This window comes from Nuphar pumila, chromosome 13 (assembly GCF_984573655.1).
Source record: "Nuphar pumila chromosome 13, dmNupPumi1.hap1.1, whole genome shotgun sequence".
NCBI lineage: Eukaryota > Viridiplantae > Streptophyta > Magnoliopsida > Nymphaeales > Nymphaeaceae > Nuphar > Nuphar pumila.
This window is the reverse complement of record NC_143261.1, coordinates 94,738,193-94,762,471: the sequence shown is the minus strand read 5'-3', so window position 1 is coordinate 94,762,471 and position 24,279 is coordinate 94,738,193. Positions and strand designations below refer to the sequence as shown.

At 38.8% G+C, this 24,279-nt stretch overlaps 1 protein-coding gene and 1 pseudogene across 3 annotated transcripts; both read right to left on the bottom strand.

Annotated features, from left to right (window-relative positions):
* Nucleotides 1–2,721: 2,721 nt before the first annotated feature.
* Nucleotides 2,722–14,249, bottom strand: LOC149819276 (peter Pan-like protein; annotated as a pseudogene). The gene is made up of 7 exons (XR_016427265.1): nt 13,738–14,249; nt 13,468–13,653; nt 6,308–6,538; nt 6,000–6,092; nt 5,704–5,881; nt 4,238–4,456; nt 2,722–3,099 (listed from the first exon to the last, which is right to left on the bottom strand). The product of XR_016427265.1 is annotated as a peter Pan-like protein (transcript).
* A 136-nt stretch (nt 14,250–14,385) lies between these two features.
* LOC149819275 (putative inositol transporter 2) lies at nt 14,386–22,309 on the bottom strand. 2 transcript variants are annotated; one of them, XR_016427264.1, is made up of 9 exons: nt 22,242–22,309; nt 21,118–21,370; nt 20,921–20,991; nt 20,455–20,790; nt 19,820–19,927; nt 18,753–19,346; nt 17,669–18,091; nt 15,559–15,715; nt 14,494–14,609 (listed from the first exon to the last, which is right to left on the bottom strand). XR_016427264.1 is itself a non-coding variant. In XM_089985021.1 (8 exons), the coding sequence occupies exons 2-8, from the start codon at nt 21,248–21,250 to the stop codon at nt 14,505–14,507; spliced, it is 1,770 nt and encodes a 589-aa protein (XP_089841147.1). In that variant the 5' UTR covers nt 21,251–21,370; nt 22,242–22,309; the 3' UTR covers nt 14,386–14,504. The 2 variants fall into 2 exon arrangements, 1 of the variants encoding a protein (XP_089841147.1); XM_089985021.1 differs by lacking the exon at nt 15,559–15,715 and having other exon boundaries at nt 14,386–14,609.
* Nucleotides 22,310–24,279: the final 1,970 nt, after the last annotated feature.

Below are 24,279 nucleotides of genomic sequence, written 5' to 3'. Positions count from 1 at the left end.
AGCACATAAATCACTTTCACAGGGTCAAAACATTTACAGCTACAGTAACATGTGATCAAAACAAGCATGCCCGAAGCTGCAATTATTTCATTTGTTGGAAAGCCATTGGCGTGAATCCACCCACTGATCGCATCATCTACTGTTCGACGCCACTTAGAAAGTGGATGTTCTCTTGTCCGCTCCATTGGTCCATCCTGTCAGAAGTTATCATGGCCATTCATTACTAATGAAATTCCAATCAATGCAATATCTCAAAGATTATATCCTTACCCAGTCGGTATAGGTTCTCGTTGGGTTTGACCAGAGTAAATTACTGGAAGCTTCTTAAATACGTGAAAAGCTCACTCTTTTCGCTACCAAAACTTTACAAGAATCTCGATTCTCTCACGCTTCCCTTATGCTTTTTGCACGCTTCATCTATTCATATAAGTTCTCTTACTCAACTTTTCATGTTTTTTACATGTTTTCTCACTCACTTTCATGTGTTTTCTTTCTCTAAATTAGTAGTCATCATTTTTAGATTTTATTAAAAATTTAATTTTTACACTAAAATTTTACGAAATTTAATATTAGTCACTTTTATTTTAGATTTTATTTGTGTTTCATTTTGATTCTCATTCAATTCTTATATTTCTTTTTTTTTATTCTTCACTTCCCGCTTTCTATACATTTTAAAATGCATCGCATCTTGCTTCCCCTTTACGTATCTTTTTCCGCTTATGTTTTCTAGTCTGGCAACCTTGGGTATGACCCAACTCATTGACAGTCCTACGGTGTCACCAGTTGACCCACTCGTGACCCAGCTCATGTTGGTAAAGAATTTGTTCAAACTTGTAAAAATAGGCTTGCCAAGCTGATCATGAACAGTAGGTACTCAACCCATATGAGTTCCTAGTAAAATTATATTTTAGATATATTTTACATTATATAATATATGTAAAACACATGATTGAACAATGCAATTCTTTATAATCTTATTTTTTCAGCTCTAAAACAATAACTTTTGTTTCCTTTTTTGACAAACAAGCCAACTCAAACTTGGCTCATTTTACCCAAGCTCATTATGAGCAGCCTCAGCCTGGCTCGTCAAAAGAATGAGCCAAGCTTGAATACTTGACATGAAGTGCTTGCAAAAGCCAAATGGTGCGATGAGATGAGTATGCAGTGCTGGTGTGGCTCCATACCTAGCCCGCAAAAGTTGATCCAAAAGTGCACCAAGCGTCGAAGAAAAAAGTGAAAGGTTGAGTTGGCCTCCAAAGTCGCATTACCAGGAGAATCTTCGCAAGGAAAGTCTTTCGATAAACTAATTTTTTTCATTTTCTCATAAAGATATATATATATACACACATGACTCAAACGGAGGTCACTCATGCTGAGCATCCATCACGCGACGTGATTGACATTCAGCGTCATTGTGCACAAAAAAGAACTTTTATTGGTGCTATTTTAGCGCCAGTAAAAGTCTTAGCAGACACTTTTAGTCTTTTACTATGCTAAAATAGCACCGGTAAAAAGTTTTTTTGCGCAAAAGCATCCATCACTGTGCGATGGATGCTCAACATGAGTGACCTCCTTTTGAGCACCTAACGAGTGAGCAGCTATGCATCACTATATATATAAACATCATTTATAAAATTCTATGAAGAAAATATAAAAAAGATTAAAAAAGTTGTTCCATTCGCATTACTATCACATAAAATCATGTTTTAAAAAAAATGTGATATTTTGAAAATATCATGATTCTTCGGGAAAAAAAGGCAGATTCTAAAAATATCACAATAATATTGCAGTATTTTCAAAATAGTGCAACTCTGTTACAAAGTTTTGATTTCAAAAAATTGTGATATTTTGAAAATAACATGATTCTACAGTAAAAAAGGCAGATTCCAAAAAATATCACAATAATATTACATTATTTTCAAAATAGTGTAACTTCTGTTACAAAGCTTTGACCCAGGTCAAGACCCAAGGGGTTCGGCATAGAGAGATGGGGCCTGGGCCACTTAACGGGATGGGTGCCCCTAAATAAGCCAAAGCTTGATGACTCCCTGTAGTAGAGGGGTAAGCCCTCGGAGTTTTACGCTGACAGAACAGCCACCGTAAGTACGGCAGGCTGAGCCAGAGCAACTAGGTCTCTTGGGGTGGTTTCTCCAAGTAAAATATCAAAAAAAAAAATCGATCCAGATCCATCAGAGGACACGTGCAAGCAGAGCAAGTTACCATATATATATATATATATATATATATATATATATATATATATATATATATATATATATATATAGAGAGAGAGAGAGAGAGAGAGAGAGAAAGAAAGTGGTAGCTGCCCAACCCCTTAAGTGCACAGCTACAGTGAAATAGCGCTGGTTGTCCATCATGATGTCCAAAAAAAGGCAAAAACATGATTTTACGCATTTTTGCCCTTTATCGAAGGTTTCTGACTGCCGCTGAATGTGGGCGTAAGGACACAGGTGTCATTACCAAACTTGTATTTAGCAGTGGTCGAAAAAGGGGAAAAAACGCGCAAATTCTCATTTTTTGCCCCCTTTTCACATTTTTCAACAGCCACAAGCATCCCGTGGGTGCGCACCTAAGGGTTGCGCATCTCTCTCTCTCTCTCTCTCTCTCTCTCTCTCTCTATATATATATATATATATATATATATATATAGAGAGAGAGAGAGAGAGAGAGAGAGATTGTGTCAAACAACGTACAGTTTGATTTGATTTGCACCTTCAAAATCTGGAAAACATTAAAAATATTACTTCTACAGCCATGCTGAAAGAACTGTTCCTGAACAATTATAAAAAATATGTATAAGAAAAAAACAGCAATTAGAATGCCAAAATTTGCCAAGGGACCCGACTTTAACCGCCACCAGGCTGTGGCTCTATGACTGCTGCCCAGGGTCCGATGGTTTACCCGGTGGAGTCTTCAGCCCAACTGGCCTGTCACTGAAGATAATTTCTCAATTTGATAACCAACAAGATGGCTCTTGCAACATCAAAATGGTTGAAGTTAGAGAGATGGATCTTCACGGGTTAAAAGGAACTCTGGCGAAGCATTACTCGTCACCAGTTTTTTCTTTACTTGCACTACCTGTACAAGCAACAGAGAGATGAAGGCAAGAGATGTTGAACAAGTAACAACCCGCAAGAGCATATTCAGAGAGAGATGAAAAGAAAAAAGAAACAATGTAGCCATCCAAAAAAGGGAGAAAAGAAGGTCAGACTTCCTTGTTCCAAATTTCCCCTCAATAAAGCTACATATTTTCACAATTGTGGTAGGGTTCATAACTACTACTATTACTACAGGAAGCATCACCAAAATCTGAAACACAAGCATCTCTTGAATAATCAGGTTCCCAAACCCTTTTTGGACACCCAATTCACTATCGGAGTTTCTTCCAAAACCTGATCAGATGCATGCAACCACCCTGTGGTACACCTTAACAAATGAAAACCCAAAAGATCGGAATGCCATGCATTCTTCTAAAACATCATTGAATTTTTTTCCTACTAATCTAGGTTTTTTTAGCCTATCACACGATTGGTATTTGTACACAGAGCTGCATCTAGGCAATCCTATCTAATCACACCATCAAACATTTATACACAGCAGCAACTTAGATACAACAACTACTACTACTACGCCTTCATCCCAAAACAATTGGGGTCGGCGATATGAACCAAAAAAGAAAATCATTCTGGGTCTTCCACATGAATCCTTCTCCTCCAATCATTTTTATCCAATGTCATGTCCTCGGTGAGGTTCAAAGCATTCATATCCTTTCCTATCATCTCCATCCAAGTCTTCTTAGGCCTACCCCGACCTCTTTTAACTAATATATTTTCCCATTTCTCCATCCTTCTAACTGGAGCATCATTAGGCCTTCGCCGAATATGTCCAAACCACCGTAAATGATTCTCTCCCATCTTATTTTCAATGGATGCAACGCCTATCTTCTTACGTATCTCCTCGTTTTGAATCTTATCTTTTATTGTATTTCCACACATCCATCTAAGCAACTTAGATGGAAGACAAAAATAATAGTCTTCAAAAGAACTTTACTTTTAGTAAACCAGCATGAAGATTAGGAAGCTTACGGTGGGCAAAATCAATTAAGTGGACATTTTGAATTTTTACCACTATTGCATCTAGGTCATGTTGCCTGTCATTAATATGGATATCTAAAAAAAGTCAGTTGCATGTTTAGCAATGAATAGAACAACTTTACCATATTCACTGAATATGATGCCACCAGAGCACAACCCCTCCTCCACTTTATGGAGTTGCAGGGTCATTCGAGGTCCAATCTCTTGAAGTTTCAAAGCACTTTTTGTAGATGCCCTGTTCACTCGGACAAGATCAATCGGCAAGCTCACTGCAGCTGATTCATCTTCTGCTTCACTTTCTGATCCATATCCAGCCCTTCACATATAGTAAAAGAAAATTACTTTTTGTCAATGACGAAGATTATAATTAACCATCAGCTGAATTGCATTTATAGTGAACTATTTAACATTCTCAACACTACCTCGGCCTAAGAAAATTCTGTATAAGTATCAAGAAATCAAAGACCAAAGGTTCCAAGATTTAGTAAAAAGAAGGCATTCAAGAATTAAAATTAGTATGTAAAATAAGAAAAGGCACCAGGACATGAATCTATTTCCTCAAAGTTGCAACTGTTTAAATATAATGTAAGACAGAAAATTTTGATTGAAACTGCACGAAAAATAGAAAACGAGTGATTCGCAACATGGATTTCTCAAATGTTTGCAACAAACAACGCACTGGAACAAATATGACAAGAAAAAACATTAAATAACCCACCAATGACATTTTCTAAAGAATTGACAAGAGGGGATAAAGCCAAAAATATTTACTAACGAAACAAAAAATGACCAAGAACTTGGCTCTGATAGAAAACCAGACATACCCAAAGAGTCCAGTGGGGAAAGCAAGCATAACTACTCTTCATATAGCCAGAGAAGATAAAATATATAGGGTTAATATTTGGTGCTATTGAAGGCACGGAATTATATGGAACTATTGAGCTGGAAATCATAGGTTTTCGATTTCTTTAGTAGATTAAATCCCATGGATGTGATCTACAAGTTCGGTTTAGTGGGAAATGAGTTTTAAATCATATGATTGCGACACATAAACAGGTCTTTTAAGGGATTCAAAAATTAACGGTCCACAATGCACTAAAATTTCATGACTAAAAAAACACATTTTTGGATCAAAATAACACGATCCAAGGTTTGATCCTATATATATATATATATATATATATATATATATATATATATATATATATATATATATATATATATATATATATATATATATATATATATATATATATGTGTGTGTGTGTGTGTGTGTGTGTGTGGCAAAAAAGGAAAACACCACCAGCAGGGATGTTCAGCAAAATAATCCATAAAAAGTTGTAGGATTATCCAACAAAATCAAAATGCTTTTGATGAAATGGACAAAGCAGATCTTTAAATAAAAAAGATCTATACCGTAGGCTTAAAGCCTGAAAATGGACACGGGCAGTGTGTGGGGCTTTCTTTTCTCCACACTAGGAACAACTATCAGGTAGCTCATTATCTTAACCAAGTGCCAAGGATAACAAATGTTGGAAACACATCATTCAGATAAGAACTACTATTCAAGACATACATACTTGGTAACAGTCGCTAACATCCTGAAGATTTCTCATATCAGGTGCTTGACGATTCTGTACAAATTTTCTAATCCTGCGGGAGACTCCAACAGGCTGCAATCTAATAGAGTAATGACGGAAGTCAATGAGCTTGGTCTCTTTATTGTAATTGAGCAAGACAATTCGCTGACATGAAGAGAGCTTGACCTGAAATTTCCAAAAGAGTAGAAAAAAAAGGACTATCAGAGGAAAACAAGATGAAGGAAACCATCCAAATTTTAAGCAAATGAAAATCATTTGAAATGGCTGTATTCACACTACTAACAGTATTAATGTCAATAGATGGAAATATATTCTGAAACATAATTGTAACGAGCTTCAGATGTTGATCCCCTGTGCCGAAACCAGAAAGGACAATCTGCCAGAAATTAAACCAAAAGAAGCACCAAATCAATTCTAGAAACAGTTACGACAAGAAATACAATGTGCAATATGTTTCCCAACACAAAATATTTCAGACAAACACACAAACATGTGTAAGACGTTCAACTATATAGAGAGACATCACACAAAGAAATTTCGAAGTGGCAGGAATTTTGATTCTTCAATCATTGTATGTTAGTAGAAGCTAACCAGAGGAGGATTCCTGAAAAGATCTTGTGGACATCGTGGTCGAGCTTGTGACTGGGCCACATCAGATGCCAGTGAATACTCATGCACTTTGAATGATAGAGTTGGACCCTGAGGAGTCCTTGCCACCCTTAAATAGGGTGAAATTTCTGTTTTTGACAATATCAGGAAATGAGTGACACCTAGTAGCCCCGCAACGTTCAAAAAATCCTTTAGATTATTCCGTTTCTTTTCCTGAAAAACAAGAAATGGACTGATTATAAGCATATCAGAAAAATGAAGAAAACTTCAGAAATAAATTACAATCTTCTTCAGTCAAAGAAAAGTCATAATAATATCAATACCCACTGTGTAATATCAAAACCGTACAGATGTTAGACATCAGTTCAGAAAATAACACAGTTAGCAAGATAAGAAGAATTTCCAGGTTTAGGATTCAGCACTTAGCAGATTAGTCAATATAGACTAACCAATAAAATGATGCTTCACCCAAAAATGGTGCAACACACACCCTAAGCTGCTGCCAGAAAGACTCTTATTATCACCATCTAGTCCATTGGTAAACAACCAAGCAAACAGCATGGTGCATGCTGTCTCTATCACTTCCATATATGATCAGAAGAACGTGAGAATACCAACATGAGAACTCAATCGACTATCAAAAAACATCACTGGCCATGGATGACCTTTGAAAACACGAAGAATATGCACCAACTTCATACCTCAAGAATGCTTACCCTCAACCATCTTAAATGTTCACTGTCATCAAAAAGCATTTTTGCAAAAGGGCAGATCTATGGATATGAATATCTTATTCAAAGAGTTAACATGTGGGATATTAGTGGGTGAGCAAACGTGGATTGGAAGAAACCCAAAACGGTAAGGCATATGCAGGAGATGTGAATAATGGTTTCCCACCGACATGTAGCTGCACATTTCATAATATGTTGGCAATGCACTAAATATAAGTGATCCTAGATAAGAATTTATCCATTAATTTAAGGTTATACATTGTCAATTAAAAATATAGATGACCACGTTGCCAAGAATGAGTACATGAAGACATGAAGTGCTCATTATGATTCAATCAATATAATGGAAACTATCAACTTCGTCTCTGTATGTTACTTATTATATGCTCCCTTTCCTTAGCAACATAGAGAAGCTAGTTTGCCCCTGACACCATTCACATGAATAGAAGTGTAAATCAGAACCTACAATTTACAGAGCTTAGAGAAGCTAGCCTGCCCTTATCAGCTCCTGTACGCCACCTATTAAAAACATATATTTGCTCTAGCATTTCTGCATCAAGAACCTAAGAATTGATACAACTGTCATGATGATCAAAATTAGCATTCCTTGTACTGCTAAAACATCTCGAAATTATTGACCAAGTGCAGACCGTGAACACATGCTTTTCTATCAACAGAGAAACTGGAAAACAATTGTTTGAGTTCTTAATTTGGATGAAACACCGATAATCTTTGCAGCAAAGGGAACTTACCTTCTCAAGCATACAGCAGAAATCGACAAGTAAACTTCAAACTGCGATATTTCACTCAGTAAAGGAGAACAACAAAATGAGAATGCAAAAAACCTACTCTTATGTCCATTAGCAATAAAAAAACAACAAAGAAAACCGACAACAACGATTCATTCTTGATAATCTCCTAATGGTGCAAACAGACAACTAAATTCTTTCATAACTGAATCGTGAGCAATCAGTTTTATCCCATGAACCAACAACCAAAAAACACGATTTACATCGAATCAACACCCCAAAACTGTGGTCATGTTAAGGAAATGAATCATGCTTTGTGTTCAGCTGATCCAGATCCAAATACAGGATCCAACATGGGTACAAAGCAGGGTTACCGGAAGCGCCATAGGGCATGGGAAGCACGCTTCCCATAAGCACATTTCGGAAGTGTGAAACGTGGCGCTTCCAAAGCGTGCTGGAAAGTGCCAAAAAATTTAAGAAGTTTCGCTTCTCCTTTTTTTTGTTTTTAATTTTATTTTTCTTTCTTTTTTCTCTTTTTTCGCTTCCCCCTCATTTCCTAGGTCGCTTCCAGAATGATTCCTTGTTCGCTTCTAAGTCGTTCCACGTTTCATGCTTCCTAAAAATTTGAAAGTACCTCGCTTCCCGCTTCCCGCTTCTGCTTCTCGAATCGCTTCTCGCTCTCGCTTTCCCAACTGACAACTCTGGTACAAAGTCCCACATGATTCCCAGCAGTCAGAGGTCTCTTCATATTGAAACTCATGATTAGAAGAAGTCACTACATAGTGGGACACCCGGTCATACTTCTCTCCACCAAGGAAACCAGTTTTGTATAGACTCCAAGAAGCTTATGTATCGTAGAGTCCTTCCTAGGCTTGATTGTACTAACGAGAGACTTAATCAAATAAGGAAACTCTTTCTTGTATGTGATTATTTAAATGAAGGCATATGCATCCCTCTTTGTGTCAGGTAGAGAGAGAGTGTGTGTTTCCCCGTGGACGTAGGTCACAATAAACCGAACCACATAAAACGTGTTCTCTTGTAGGTGTATGTGATTGTCTCAAAATCGTGTGGCTTGAATCTTTACATGGTATCAGAGCCAAGCCTAGTTTATGCAAAATCGTGATTGTGGTGTGCCCTACCAGTTGTTGGTTGATATGGCGTCAAGTTCAGTAAGCTCACCCTGAGCCCTGATCCTGCAATTCAATGGAATGTGTTTTCCTCTCGTGTCCATCAAGCTAGACAAAGACAATTATCTGCTATGGCGTTCCCATATTGAGCATGCAATGTATAGCCAGGACCTTATCAAATATGTGGATGGCTCCTTCCATACACCAAGTTCATACATCAGAAAAGGTGAGATATTAAGATCAAATCCAGAATTTGTTTTGTGGAAATGGTTCGATCAACTCACATTGAGTTGGATAAAGGCCACGGTTACACAAAATGTATTGGAACAATACATGTCCTGTCTGCTAAGGAAGTATGGATTGCGTTAGAACAATCCTATATATCTCACTCGATTATTCGTATTCTTTAGTTGAAGTGTGACCTCCAAAATGTGAAAAAAGAGGAAAAGTCCATGTTGGAATATTTAAATCATGTCAAGTTCCTTGTGGATTCCCTGAGAGCAGTTAATGAACCTGTCTTTGATGGAGACTTGGTTCAATACACTCTGCATGGTCTTTCCCAAGATTATGAAAGTTTTATAACAACATTTACAACATCCATTCTCAATAAGCTACCTAAGTTTTCTAAGATTTTTTATTTACTTCTAAATCAAGAAAAAGAGACTTCAAATGTTGGATCTGAAGTCTAGCCAATTTGTTGAATCGTTAGCCACCACCTTTTTCCCTCAAAGAGGACGTGGACGAGGTCGTGGTGGCCGTGGTGGTAAAGGAAGAGGGGGCGCTTTAGTCCCTTCTTCCATAATCTTCAAAATTCTCAAAGACAGTCCAAGGCATCCCAACATGATCAGAAGGATAGTCAGGTTATTTGTCAGTTCTGTGGCCACAAAAATTACACGGCTCTCACATGCTACAACATACCAAAAGTGTTCAATACCATAACTCTCAATAATATGCAAGACTTTGTGTGGTACCCTGATATTGGTGTCACGCACCATGTTACTTCAAAAGATCAGAGTATGACAAGCAAGAGTGAATATCATGGGACAAATGGTGTTATGGTAGGAAGTGGCTCGCAGTTGCCTATCTCCAATTCAAGTAACATGTCTTTGCAGCATGAAAATGTTTTAAATTAATGAATGTTCTTCATGTTCCTTTCATTAAGCGAAATCTGTTGTCAATAGCTAAACTTTTTCGAGATAATAATTGTCTATTTCAATTCGATGCTAATGGCTTTTGTGTTAAGAATATACGGAGAGGGACTACTCTCCTAAGAAGACCGAATAAAGGTGGACTTTACTCATGGCCACAAGGACAGGAAAATCGATCTCCTAAAGTCAGTTTTGCCTTTGTTAGCCCGAAAAAGTTTACATGTTCTGATGAAGTATGGCATTACAGATTGGGTCATCTTGGGATCAAAGTTTTGGAAACATTAGTGAACAATAAATCTATTTTTCTGATAAAAAGAATAAACTTGAGTTATGTTCTACTTGTGCAATTTGTAAAATCCACAAGTTGCCCTTTGGGAAAGCAAATTTTTTTGTGCAAGCCCCTTAAGAGTTGATTCATGAAGATCTCTGGGAGCCTGCATCGACATCATCTCGAGAAGGATATTGTTTTTATCTCTTACTTGTTGATGACTTCTCTAAATTTTCATGGCTACTTCCTCTGGTTAAGAAGTCTGATGCTCTTTCATGTTTCATAAATTTCAAAAATATTATGGAAAAACAGCTAGACAACCAAATCAAAATATTTCACAGTGATGGTGAAAGTGAAGGAGATTTTGTCAGTGAGAGCTTTACACGATTCTTAAATGAGTGTGGGATTAAACGCTGGTTGTCATGTCCTCACACTCCCAAGCAAAATGGTATAGTAGAAAGAAAACATAGACATGTTGAAAATGGGTTGACTTTGTTGTACCATGTCTCCCTGAACCATAAAGTCTAGAGTAGATGCCTTTAGAACTGTTGTGTATCGCATTAACTGAGTTCGTACACCTAATCTTGACTAAAAATCATTGTATGATGCTCTTAAAACATGTGTTTGGGTATGAGCATTTGAAAATTTTTGGATGCACATGTTATCTGTATTTGGTTCCTTATGTCAAGTCCAAACTCGATCCAAAATCTAAACCCTGTATTTTTTTGGAGATATGATGCAAGCTACAAAGGATATATTTGTTATGATCCTATGGCCAATAAAACATTTATCTCAAGACATATCTTTGATGAAAAAAAAATTTATGCTAGAAAGAAAGAGCCTGTTATTGTGGATGAAGTGTCCAAGTGGATACAGAGTACGAGATCTGGACCCATTCAAAATCCTACCTCCACGAAGACTGCACAAAAGTCCACTTATGAACCCAATATTGTTGCCCAGTCACATTGAAATTGATGTGGGTTTAATGATAGGGTTGAAGGTTTCAAAGTAGTCGACCAACTCTTGTTGACTATATCCCTTGGCTACTAGACGTGCCTTATACCGAGCTATGGTTTTATCTGAATTTCTTTTGATCTTATTGATCCACTTACACCCAACAAGATTTGAGGCTTTGTCAGGTGGGACAAGGGTCCAAGTTTTATTTTGGTGAAGGGCTTTGATTTCTTCTTTCATTCCATGACACCATTTGGGTTTAGAGACTGCCTAACCAAACGAGGATGGTTCTTGATCTTCTTGACTTAGTTCACTTAAGAGAGCAATAGAATATCTAGGACTGAAAAATAATCTGGGTTTCAACATACCATCCTAAGACCTATTAACCATATGATGGGTCCTAGAAGGTGCAAGACTTGGGAGAACAGTAACAAGGTCAGTGCTTGGAAGTGAGAGTTCGGTCACAATACAATCACTTTTAGGACTAGGTTGGTAAGATGACTCAAGAGGTACCACAGTTTCAGAAGTGGATACATGAGACGGTTCAGCTGAATGGTTTTATCAATTGTTGTCAACTTGGGATGGCCTATTCACCAGTTAGATATTAATAATGCTCTTATGCATGGTATTTTAAAAGAAGTTTATATGAATCAACCTCTTGGTTTTGAAGATAAGAGGCATCCTAATTTTGTTTGTAAGTTGAATCGTATTATCTATGGGTTACAACAGGCTCCTCGAACATGGTTTGAGAGACTACGTATGTACTTATAGAACTTGTGGTTTGTTGAATCAAAGGTTGACTCATCCTTATTTATCTGTCATAGGAGCGGTTTTCATATGTTTGTTCTCATATATGTTGATGATATTATTATTATAGGAAACTCTTGTGAGAATATCAGAGAAGTTATTGATAATTTTGGCAGTGAATTCTTTATCAAGGACTTGGGCCATCTTCGTTACTTTCTTGAAATTGAAGTAGTTCATGAATCCTCAAGGATAGTGTTGTGCCAGAGAAAATATATTCTGGATATTTTGCCTAATGTGGTTCTTTCTAAACATGTTGGTACAAAGACACAACTCAGTACAGAAGCATCATTGAGGCCTTGAAGTACATCACCTTCACCAAGCCAGATATAGCCTAATTAGTTAATAAGGCTTGTCAGTTTATGCATAAACCTACAGAAGATCATTGGGGTCATGTCAAGTGAATTTTGAGATATCTTAAAGGGACCTTAAATCTGGGTAAGCAAATTTAGAAGTCAGAATCTCTTCGTTTGTTTGCATACTCTGATGTTGATTGGCAGGGTGCCCAGATGATCGTAAATCTACCAGTGGCTATTTAGCATTTATGGGACAAAACTTGTTGTCTTAGAGCTCCACCAAACAATGTATAGTTGCTAGGTCCAGTGGTTTGAGTGGTTTCTGAACTTATTTGGCTCAAGCAGTTGCTAGCATAGCTGAGTGTGACGTCCAAAGAAGCTCCTAATTTGTGGTGTGACAATCTGGATGCCATGTATCTAGCAACAAATCTTGTACTTCATGCCCTGAACTAAACATATTGAAATAGACTATCACTTTGTTAGAGAAAAAGTTTTCAAAATTGATATTATTGTGAAGTTTATTTCTTCTCAAGATCAAGTGGCTGATATCCTCGTCAAACCTCTGGGAGGACCAAAGTTCAATTAATTTAGAGACAAACTCAATCTCAAAGAGATCGGCTTGAGGGGCGTGTTAAGGAAATGAATCTTGATATGTGTTCAGCTGATCCAGATCCAAATACAGGATCCAACTTGGGTACAAAGTTCCACATGATTCCCAGCAGTTAGAGGTCTCTTCATATTGAAACTCATGATCGGAAGAAGTCACTTCCTGGTGGGACACCCAGTCATACTCCTCTCCACCAAGGAAACCAGCTCCAAGAACCTTTTATGCATTGTAGAGTCCTTCCTAGGCTTGATCGTACTAACTAGAGACCTAATCAAATAAGGAAACTCTCTCTAACTATTTAAATGAAGGCATCCCCCTCCCTATCTGTGAGAGGCAGAGAGAGCGAGAGTTTCCCGTGGACCTAGGTCACCGAACCACGTAAAACGTGTGTATGAGATTTTCTCAAAATCGTGCTTTATAAGGCATCGACAGTCAAACAAAAACGGGGGCGTTCTTACCTTCAATCTAAGGGCGGTATGGGGCGACATTAGCTTCCGGAGATCGAACTCCAGCTGCTTGAGAGAATGGGGGAGTTTCCCTGTCGAGAACACGAAACTCTTCGGGATTTTGTCTCCGGTGACGTGATCGACGGCCGGCTGCTTCACCTTCACCACGGGTTTCATGTAAACCTTCTGCTTCTTCCTCTGCACCAAATTTTCCCGAAATAGAAATTAAGCAAAGGAATGAACACTCCAAAACATGAGCGGACATGCAAAGGATGAAATTACCGATCTCATGCGTGCCATCCCTAGACTCGATCACCGCGCCTTCAAGAGAAGAAGAAGAAGAAAAAGAAAAAGAACAAGAAGAAAGGTTAGTGGAATTCATAATAATAGGAGGAAAATCGCGCTATATTCGCCTCTTTTCATGAGTTCTGATCGCGATATGCAAGAACCCTAATACCTCAGAGTTTGATGCGAAGTAAACACCCTAGTTCGTCTAGAAAAGTACTGGAGAAGATGAGTACTGACACACAAAATACCTCTTCTTCTGCTGCTGCTGCTGGTAGGGTTTAAGAGTACAGAGAGATCAAGGTTTAAAGGAATAATCATGTCTGAGGCACTCTTGGATCAGATGCAATCACATTGGAATAGGTCCCACGTTCTTTCTGCGATGCCGTTCGTGCACGTGATGAACGGTGTCTAGGGCGTTTGGTTGCCGTTCATCACACCGATGAACGGCCTGAGCGGTTTCAGGAAGATGTTTCTGCTAGGTCATAAAGGGATCGGTTTGGGTTGGAAACCGATAGGGGTGTCAACGGGTCTGCTCTGGCTTAGATCCAAGAAGGTCTAAACTCAGATCTGACATCATCACATATGTATATTCTTGATGCCCACATATCCATGCTTAATTGTATAGAGGATCTACATCTATGCTATTAAGAATTTAATGCTTTCAATTATTATTAAGAATCATGGAAAGAACATATACATCTCACAAAGTAATACTAGAGTTACAGTAGAAGAGAAAAATGGGAAGAGCAAAAAGCCTCCTTTCAAGCGAGAAATCCCAGTCTTTCTCCGTTCTTCTTTGCCAAACGAATCAATCCTTGTCTTTGCTTACCATCAGCACCAATCGATTTGCAGAACTCAGTAATTACCTACAACAAAATCCTCACGTTAAGGATCATAGATGAATATTAGGTGAAAAAAATAGAAAAAATTAATGCTATTAATTTCAAATTAAGGATAAAAAAAAGATATTGCAATTTCATCGGTTTCGAGTCTTGGGTCTGACAAAAAGGGATCTTGGGTTCAAATTCCAAATGCTTGGCTTCAATATAAGCCTTCCTTTGCTTCTCCCAACTCAAGCCTGTGGATTAACAAGTCATGGCTAGAGCTTGTCTAACTGAGTGGATCTCATTAGAGATGTTTACATAGACTTGCTGGTACAGTGGTGTACATGAATCACTAGGATTTTTTTAGCTACGCCAATGGAAAACGACATCATCACCCACCCTACATTGGCAGGCCTTTAACTCGAAAAACCATGGTTTTAAAACCCAGTGACTCTTGACTCCGCCTGGTTAACTTGGTGAGTTGAACAGGTCATGTTAACTTTATATTTTATATAAACTATATAAATATATGTATATACTATCCATATTTTATTGTATTTTACCAATATATTATATATAATATATATTATATAATATATATATATATATTATATATGTATAAGTTTTTCATGGGTTTTATAACCCCCCCTGGTGGGAGTCCTCCCAGCTTTGACCCTAGAGTGAGTTGGCTTAGACCAATGTTGCCGGCCCCGAATAGTTTGGCCAACGATTCAGGTGAATCGGCAAGTGAATCTTTCTGAATCGGCTAAAAAATAATTAAAAAATATTTTTGTGTCAATCAGAATGTGACATGTGTTAAAAGTATTAAAAAAATATTCAAAAATTAATTATAAGTTTTTTTATATTTATTAAAAAATAACTGATTCAGGTTAGGATCGTATCGATTTTCTGCTGATACGATACGTATTGGCCGATACTGACAACATTGGCTCAGACTGCTCAGTACTAACTATAATGGGATAGGACTTACGACATGGCCAATGCAACTGAATCCAGGGATTAGGGGTAACTGGTGGCTCTGGTACTGGAAATCTGAAAAGAGTCAGCTAGATGGGGTTGGGAATCACTTCAAGTTCGACCAAGTTCATGAACTCCAACAATTTAGCCAGTAAAAGTGTCCAGACTTCCTGAAATTGGTCAATTTCATTAAATGAAAAATGTACCCAAAGAAAAGAATACAAATATGACTCATACACAATATGGACCTTACATGTTCCTAATTATGCTTGCATGTCTCAATCAAACAAAGAAATATCAAAGTTTAAAAAACTTAGAACATCAGATTTACTAGATAGAATTGTAGAATTAAATCAAACAAATTGGTAACTTCTTTCACCAGCCAAACACATGACCATTATGTTGAATCACTAAGCGAAAATGAGAGAGAGAGAGAGAGAGAGGAACCATGATCAATTAATGGGTATATATACCTGAGTGCAAGGCGATGGCTTTGCCCCTAAGTTGGTTGAAACGCTTCTTGCCTACGATGTTCCTGGTCAGCACCACAAGGGGTGCGAACAAACCTTTGCCTTCATTCACATTCTTCATGACCGGGCTGGACCTACTGGGTCTGGCTACTCGGACCGAGGTAGGAACCGACCTCACCAACTTGTTGCACTCCTCACCTGCTATGGAGGAATCCCAACTTCCATGGAAGGAGGATGACAGACTGATGGAGGCAGCCATCTCTCTCTAATGGTTTAACCAGATGATGTTTTTCTGTGAGGCCTGAGACCTTTTGGCTGCTGGGAGTTTAGAGAGAGAAAGCCATAGAAGGAAGACCACACAATTGGTGGATGGGAATCTGGCTTAGAATCTTAGAGTGGTGACGTGGACAGGTTGTGAAGTTGTGGAGTGAGATTGGTGGTCTTGGAATATCCGGGTCCAATTTGGCATGCCAAAACTTGGGAGCCACGCATTCAATTCAAACACAGACAAGTTCACGAATTTTCTGAAATCTGACAAAGTCCATGAACTCGGACACATCAAGATGCGACTCTCAAGCTTACCTTGCGCAAGAGTTGGAGCTGTAATTGGGTCAAAACTGATGAGGTAATTAATATGTGGACACGCCAGTGAGACCAATAAGCTCAACAAAACGATAGGAACCAAAACCCACCCAGCACCCTGGTGCGGTCTGGTTGTTCCTGCCCATACATGGCTTGTTGTACTCATAGTCAGAAATAGGCTATATTTTACATTTGAAATCTTAAAAAACAGATAAAATCAAAGAAAATGATACTTTCATTGCACCACCTATTTTTAAAGTATCATGATCCTATCACAAACATCATCTCCATAGCAACATGCATTAAGTGCAATGTGATTGCACACTTTTAGTGTGCTGCGGCACCTGATCACCAATCATCTTTTAGATACTGTCAGCTGTGAGGCCCAACAGCAGATGGTGGTTGATCAGGCGCAGCAGTGCACTTAAAGTGTACAATCACATTGCACCTGATCTCGATTCACTCACCCACCAGGGAGTACCACTGATTTAGGTAGGAACAAGCGAAGTCACTTATGGCAACACATTAGAAAGCACAATCAAGGTATGCATCAAGTATCATCTATACCAAGCCTAGAACAAAACACCATAAATGGGCAATGGCACAATGGTTCATCATTCTTGATCAACAATCAGTTTGTATCATTTATGGAGCAAGGTGGACTACAGTCTATGACCCACAGTGTGATTCTGTGTGGTATCAGGAACATGGTTTTTGGACGGTGACTAAATTTTCACGAAACATTAAAAAGCAAAGAAGTCAATAGAAACCAGTTTCGAATTAGTATTTTTTTCAAAAAACAGTATTCCTAGTTTCCTACCCAACATATACATTAGCATGAAATATATAGCTGAAGGTATCCATTTCCTTATGAGTTAACAACAATGTGATGAAAAAAATGTCATTCATTGAACTCGAGTCTAATTTAGTAAACCTGTTGGACTCCACAACATCTTATCTAGTAAACGAGTCAGTGAGCACAACACTTGATCCAAAGAAACCACCATAAACTGATGAGGAAATCACTCATCTAGGTAGAGATTTGTCATCACTTTTGTGCCAGAGCCTCACCGTTCTGTGCTCCAGCATCTTCTCCACCTCCTCAAACGGCAGGCCTTTGGTCTCTGGGACAAAGACAGAAACGAATCCAAGAGCAATGAATGCAAAGCCACCGAACAAGAGGAAGGTCCATGCTGTTCCAAGTGCTTGTGTCAATGACAAGAATGTCTGTGACACAATGAGATTGGACACCCAGTTGGCAGTAGCAGCAATCCCTCCACAGACTCCCCTGTACCTTAATGGGTAGATCTCTGAGTTGACAATCCATGGAACGGTGCCCATGCCAGGTGCGTAGGAGATGATGTAGAGTGCAAGGCAGATCAATGCTATCCATCCAAATCTGCTAGGACATCCTCGTGTGTACCACAACCGGTGCTCACTGTGACATAAATTCTTGGTCGCTCCGTTTGATATTAAACAGGCACCTGGGTGAAGCTGCAACAAAATTCCAAAGATTTAATTGTCAGAGTTTAATTTTCGTGAAAATTTTAGTTCTTATTCCTATGGGGTTCATTTTAAAGTACTAAATCAGGCCTCAACTAGGCCCAACTCAACCAGGAAACCAGGGAATAGATGACTATGTTGATCCAGCACAAGAAAATAAGGTCATGGATTCAGGTCTATCTCTAAGCATCAGGCTGGTGACTGATATACTAAAATCATCCTAGACACCGTGGACAGAGTCAATTTATGAATTCTTTTCTTCTCCTGATTAAGCACAATCTAGTTGTTTCAAGGTCCATACAGGGGTCCAGGTTGTTGAGTTGGTAATCTTGCCATAAGTTGTGTTAATAACGGCAACAAATCTCAGAAGAACCATGTCAAAACTCGGGCATAACAGTAAACAAGGAACTCCAAACTAGACCTGGTCCTGGCTCAGTATCGGTCCTAGGAAATAAGCAACGACAAGTGCAAAGACAATCCAATTCATTCTGTAAACACTTCCCATTTTTTCATAAACAGAAATACATAAATTGATTTTCCTGAAGTCAGACAAACAAGACTGAACTCCTGAAGAAGCAATCAGCCAATGTTTCATCAAGATTACTGATGAACACCAAATGAAGCTGACTTCATCTACTTTTTGAAAACTCACCTTATTTGAGCTGTCGGCACAGAACCCGCAATCAGCTGAAGCTTTCAAGCAAGTCATACAGCTCCATTTAGCTGTTGGCATTGCTTTGTAAGCAGGACATGTATAGTTTCCAAACTGGGCAGTCTCTGTGCTTCCAATTGCGGGTGAGTGAATTGCACCTTCATGGAAAACGACAGTTAAAGATACTAGAGTTAGTATGATGCCCATGAGGCTTATGATCATAAGCTTTTTCCTTCCTGTCCTGTCAACAAAGTACATGCTGATTATGGTCCCAATGGCATTCAGGCCTGAGGTGATCAGAGAGAGTGAAAGAGCTGTCCTGTTTGAAGCAAACCCCGCCAATTGAACTATTGTTGGACTGTAGTACATCACAGTGTTGATGCCGACAAATTGCTGAGCCACCTGAACTCCAATTCCAGCTGTTAGTCCTTGGCGGACGATCTTTGATTTCCAAAGTTCAAGGAAACTGATTTTGCCCATAGAACCTTCCTCAATTTCAACTTGAATAGATTTATGCAGAGCATCAATCTCTTTATCAACTTCAGATGGAGAATAGATTTTCCTCAAGATTGCAGCCGCTTCTTCATTTCTGTTCTGTACTTGACAAATTGGAAGGAAGAAAGAGGTAAACAATTCAGAGTCGATGGGAAACAGTATTGATGAAAGCTAATAAACATGCATGGCGAATGGAGCACAGAAGGTCCATAATTTGTTCACTGTTTCAGTTTAGAGTCTATCACAAAGAAAATGACTCATGGATTGAGAAACCCAGATTTGGAGTGGACCATTAATGGACTCAGCAGCTCAGCCTAAGTCAACTTGGCACTCTACGAGTTTGAATGGGGCCAAGTACATGAAGCCATGAATTATCAATCAAGCATTAATAGTCACCCAAGTTTATCAAGTCCCCAGATACTTCACAAGCAACTTTGGACAAAGTCCACTAGCTACTAAACAGAACAGATGAATGTACAACCTTCAATAATTGCAGACTGGATCTGAACTTGGTACTCGATGATTTATTTTAAGCATGTTTGTGGTAATAAAGGAACATTTAGACAACCAACCTTTCTGAAAAGCCACCTGGGGGACTCCGGGAGAAATAACATTAGCACAAGCTGCACCAAAGCAGGCAATGCTGCAACTCCAAGCATCCAACGCCAAGTACCAGGTGCCTACAATACACAAATAAAGGGATTAAAACAGAAAAAAGTTCTACATTTTGACATCATCCATTAACCAAGTTGTTATATAAGCACAGGTCAGGCCAAGAACCCTTGAAACCATGCAGAGTCGCTCGAGGCACACATGACCAACAGTGGTTGTGACATTTTTATTCCAACAATTTTGGGTAAGGTTTAATGAAGCAGGAGGAAGAAATATGGGCTCTACAAAAGAGAAAATACCGGCAGTGCAACAACAGTCAAACTGAGCAACCAAGACAAACAAATTAGGAGTTTGCAATGTATGAAACGAAACTGAGCAAATACATTGCCTCAAAAAAGACAAGTATCAGCATTGTTTAACTTACCACAATCACATTTACCAGATCACCTACTTTCAGTAAAGTTCAAATGATCTGATCACAGTGTGTTGGGGTTACGGAATATCTAGAGTTGGGTCAGCTGACATGATCAAAATCATATCATAGTATCATACTTGTAAACTGATTTGATAGCTGGTAGTGATAAATCCCATTTACCTTAGTGAAGGCTAAATTAATGAGATATGCTAAGAATTGGCCTCCAGTAATAAGCAAGCCATTGGTAGCAACTAATGCTCCTCTAACTTTGGCAGGTGAGGCCTCTGAAATGTAGAGAGGTGAGGTCATGGATGCCATTCCGATTCCCAGTCCCACAAGAATCCTTCCCATGATGATCACCCCTGGAACCGGTGCAGCAGCCATGACAATTGAACCAACAATGAACAGAACATCAGCAACCATGATAGAGATTTTCCGGCCAAATCTATCATTCGACCATCCACCAAATGCTGCACCAATTATAGCACCAGCTACGGCCATACTGACAATGGTTTCCTGCAAAAGATAATGGTTTTAAAATCCAAGAGAAAGTCATCACATGAGTTATGTTCCAAAAGAGTTTACAAAAAATTAATTCGCAGTCCACCAGACAGTTTCTGTCTAAAGAATCTACCAAGGAGCTCACCTGAAGCACAGTTTGCCGGTCCACTGATCGGAAATCATCTCGGATATATAAAAGAGCACCAGATATCACACCTGCCAATAGAAACACAGATTCGGTTCCACCCGGGGGGGGGGGGGGGGGGGGGGGTTAGAACAGAGGCATAAAAATTAAAAACTATGAGATAGAAACACCAACTTTATTCATTGAAGGAGCCTTACCTGTGTCATAACCGAAGAGGAAACCGCCTAAACCAGCAGAAAAGGCAAGTCTGAGCACATAAGGGTTCCTGGATATCAAAGATAAGCATTCCCTAAATTCGCTTTTATCTGGTTTGGTAACTTCATCCTCCATGGCTCACTATTCACTAGCAGATCAATAACAAAGATATCAGACTTTCCCTTTGTATCTCTTAGCGTGCCGAAGAAAGCAATAAAAATTGAAGATGGAGACAGAGTGTAGACTTTGGTCTACCTGTTAACAATACAAACAAAAGTGCATGGTGCATCAGTCAAAAAGCTAAGAGAATCGTAATGGATAAGATTTATGTGAATGTTGACAAACCATCTCAATGAAAATTTCATAAATTGAAAATAAAATAGAGTATGAAAAAAAAAAAACTGCCAGGTCTTATCTCTTTACAAAATAAAATACTTAAAAGAGATGAGGAAAAGAAGGAAAACGACAATTTTAATAGGTCAATATTTTGCATCAAACATTGTAAACTGTTGAGAATGACTAAAATATAAAAAGAAAACTGAAGTTACAGTTTAAAATGATTAAGATCATACATGAAGCCAAGTAAAAATTAAAATGCATTAAAAAAGTAAGCAACAACAGACAATCTCGTTTCTGATAATCTTCTTTTTCTTTTGTTAATCAAAGAAAAAAAGGAAAGAAGGTTATATGTAATAAAATATGAAAGACCCATTCCGCAAGATTCTGACCCACTCGAAATCTGATACATGATATCATGCAACCACCAATTTTCGTTTTTTTTTGTTGGCAATCTAAGAAACTAATAACCCCTTACAACTAAACGATTCCTCCATATAAAATACTTCAAAATCTAGACAAGCACAATATTATGAAGAACACAAAATGCTTCAACATAAAAAATAAAAAAAAAAAAACTTCAAAAATCTTGTTAAGGTTTCTCAAAATCATAACAAGATAAAAAAAAACACCTCTGCAACATGATCAATCGAAACATTTACAACCAATATAGAAAAACAAAAGTAATAATACACTATCAAAAGTAAGAAAACACAGGAAGCCAACAGGAAAAAGAGAAAAGAAAACAACAAAAAGAGAAACAGAGAACACCATAGGAATTGAATCATACTCTTGAAGCCCATCATAGAAAGTGGGGTAGAGACCAGAGAACGATGGGGGGCATGGAGAAGGAATGGTGTTGATTTTGAAGACATCGATTCATGCAAGGAGTCTACTGAAAAGAAGTCGGCCTTTTATGAGTGACCGATTTTGACAAAACTGCTTTATGTAATGTTGTCAATATCGGTTTCGGATCTTAATCCGATTTCAAATGGGTTCAGAGAATCGGCCGGTTCAGACTCGAACCAAATCAAACTGAATATAGGTCACTTTTACTCTCTTTTTTAAATTAAAAAAAATATAGATCAGTTTTTTAGTATCCCGCTGCCTTGGTATTTTTAGTTTTCACGTGACAGCAGGAAGGCAAGGTCCATGGTGCTCCGGGTCTTGGGCGATATCCAGACACACTTTTAGTCCTTGTGGCCTGGCCCGTGTTACACGGATCCAATAATTGGAAGAAGTCTCCTTCTAAAATAAAATGTGCTTATATGGTTATACCTCATTACTAAGCTGAGTAGACCAGAGTAAGACTCGCCTGGATGGTCTCTGATGGGCACATTGGATCAGGTTTAGGGATGTCAACGGGTCAGATTCCGGTCAGATCTAGATATTACCTAATCAGATTTGGAGTTGGAGTCAGATGAAAAAAGATAAAACCGAATCCGGATCTGACTAGCCCCAAATTTCTATATTTACACTTAATCGGATTCGGATTCAAATTTCAATAAAAAAAATAATATTGAATCCGACTAATAAGATTCAGGTTGGATATAATGCTACATCTGACCCGTTGACATCCTTAATCAAGTTGGATCGCGTTGAATAGGGTTATAAACTCACTTGAGCCCCTGCCTGGTAAGGATTGGTTCCATTCTACCCTTTTAATTAACGAGCACGCCCCATTACATGGGGCCCACATCTGCAGATTGCAGGCCCCACATTGAAGGCTGTCACGTGATTGGCGGTGTCACATATAGGGATGGCAATGGACCGGGGCGGAGGTGGGAGACAACGTCTTCACCCCCGCCTTGTCTCAAAATCCGAACCTCCATCCCTGCCTCCATTCTCGTACTGGGATGGATTTTAACCTCCACCCCCACCTCCATCCCCGTTTCATGTCCTCCATCCCCGGTCCAAATAGGAGTGAGGCCGGTCAGGGCCCCGTTTCCCCTTGGCCTATTGTCATCCCTTTGAAGGATTAGGGATGGAGCGGGGCGGGGATCGGGACGGGGAAAGCATCAGTCCATCCCTGCACGGGGATGGATTTTAACCTTCATCCCTGCCTCCATCCCTGTTTCATGCCCTTCATCCCTGGTCCAAACGGGGCAGGGCGGGGCTCCGCTTTCCCCCAGTCCACTGCCATCCCTAGTCACATGGTCGGGGCACTTAAGCCCTCGCTGGATCCCCTCTCATATAGCACCAGGTAAAGATGATTACAAAGCTAACCATGAAATGGGTGGGTGATTAGTGTCAATTTTAATCAATTTCTCTCAAACTCGACGATAGAGAATGTTTGTCATTGGTTATCTACTCTGCATTATCCTCCCCTGCTTGATCGTTTAGACTCAATCACCTTCAGTGACATCATAACATTAGGCACTGATGAAGATAGACACATTGAATATCTTAAAATGTATCATGTGAACCTTAGTAGGGTGGACCAAAATAAGTGGTATTAATAATCCGTCAACTTATGCAAATGGAAATATGTGGAACCAAGTAATCTACAAGCCTTTGTTATATGGTATTATGATAAGAGGGCATTTGGACGAAGGTTGTTAAAAATATATATCAAATAAACAAGATCTGGTGGTTAACTAATATTTAACCATGCAAAATTTTTCATTTCACAAGTTACAATGGGAAGAAGCTAGTGGCTTCATTTGTTTCGTCAGCACCTCATGTACAAAGATACTTTAATGGCTTCGGGATAGAGTGCAGGCTAGGCTTGAATAGGCTTCTTCTGTAGGACCAGCATTTGGGTATATGATTTTCAAATAATCAGGCTTCAAGGAGTCGACTCCTATTTATAGGGATCTTAGACGAGA

Bases quoted from the DNA above. Each gene is read 5' to 3' on its own strand.
- LOC149819275 (XM_089985021.1), bottom strand. From the start codon at position 21,250: ATGGAGGATGAAGTTACCAAACCAGATAAAAGCGAATTTAGGGAATGC. The intron at 20,992-21,117 runs GTAAGGCTCCTT...TTCTATTGGCAG, and splicing joins CCTCTTCGGTTATGACACAG to GTGTGATATCTGGTGCTCTT. The intron at 19,928-20,454 runs GTAAATGGGATT...TGTGTATTGTAG, and splicing joins TTAATTTAGCCTTCACTAAG to GCACCTGGTACTTGGCGTTG.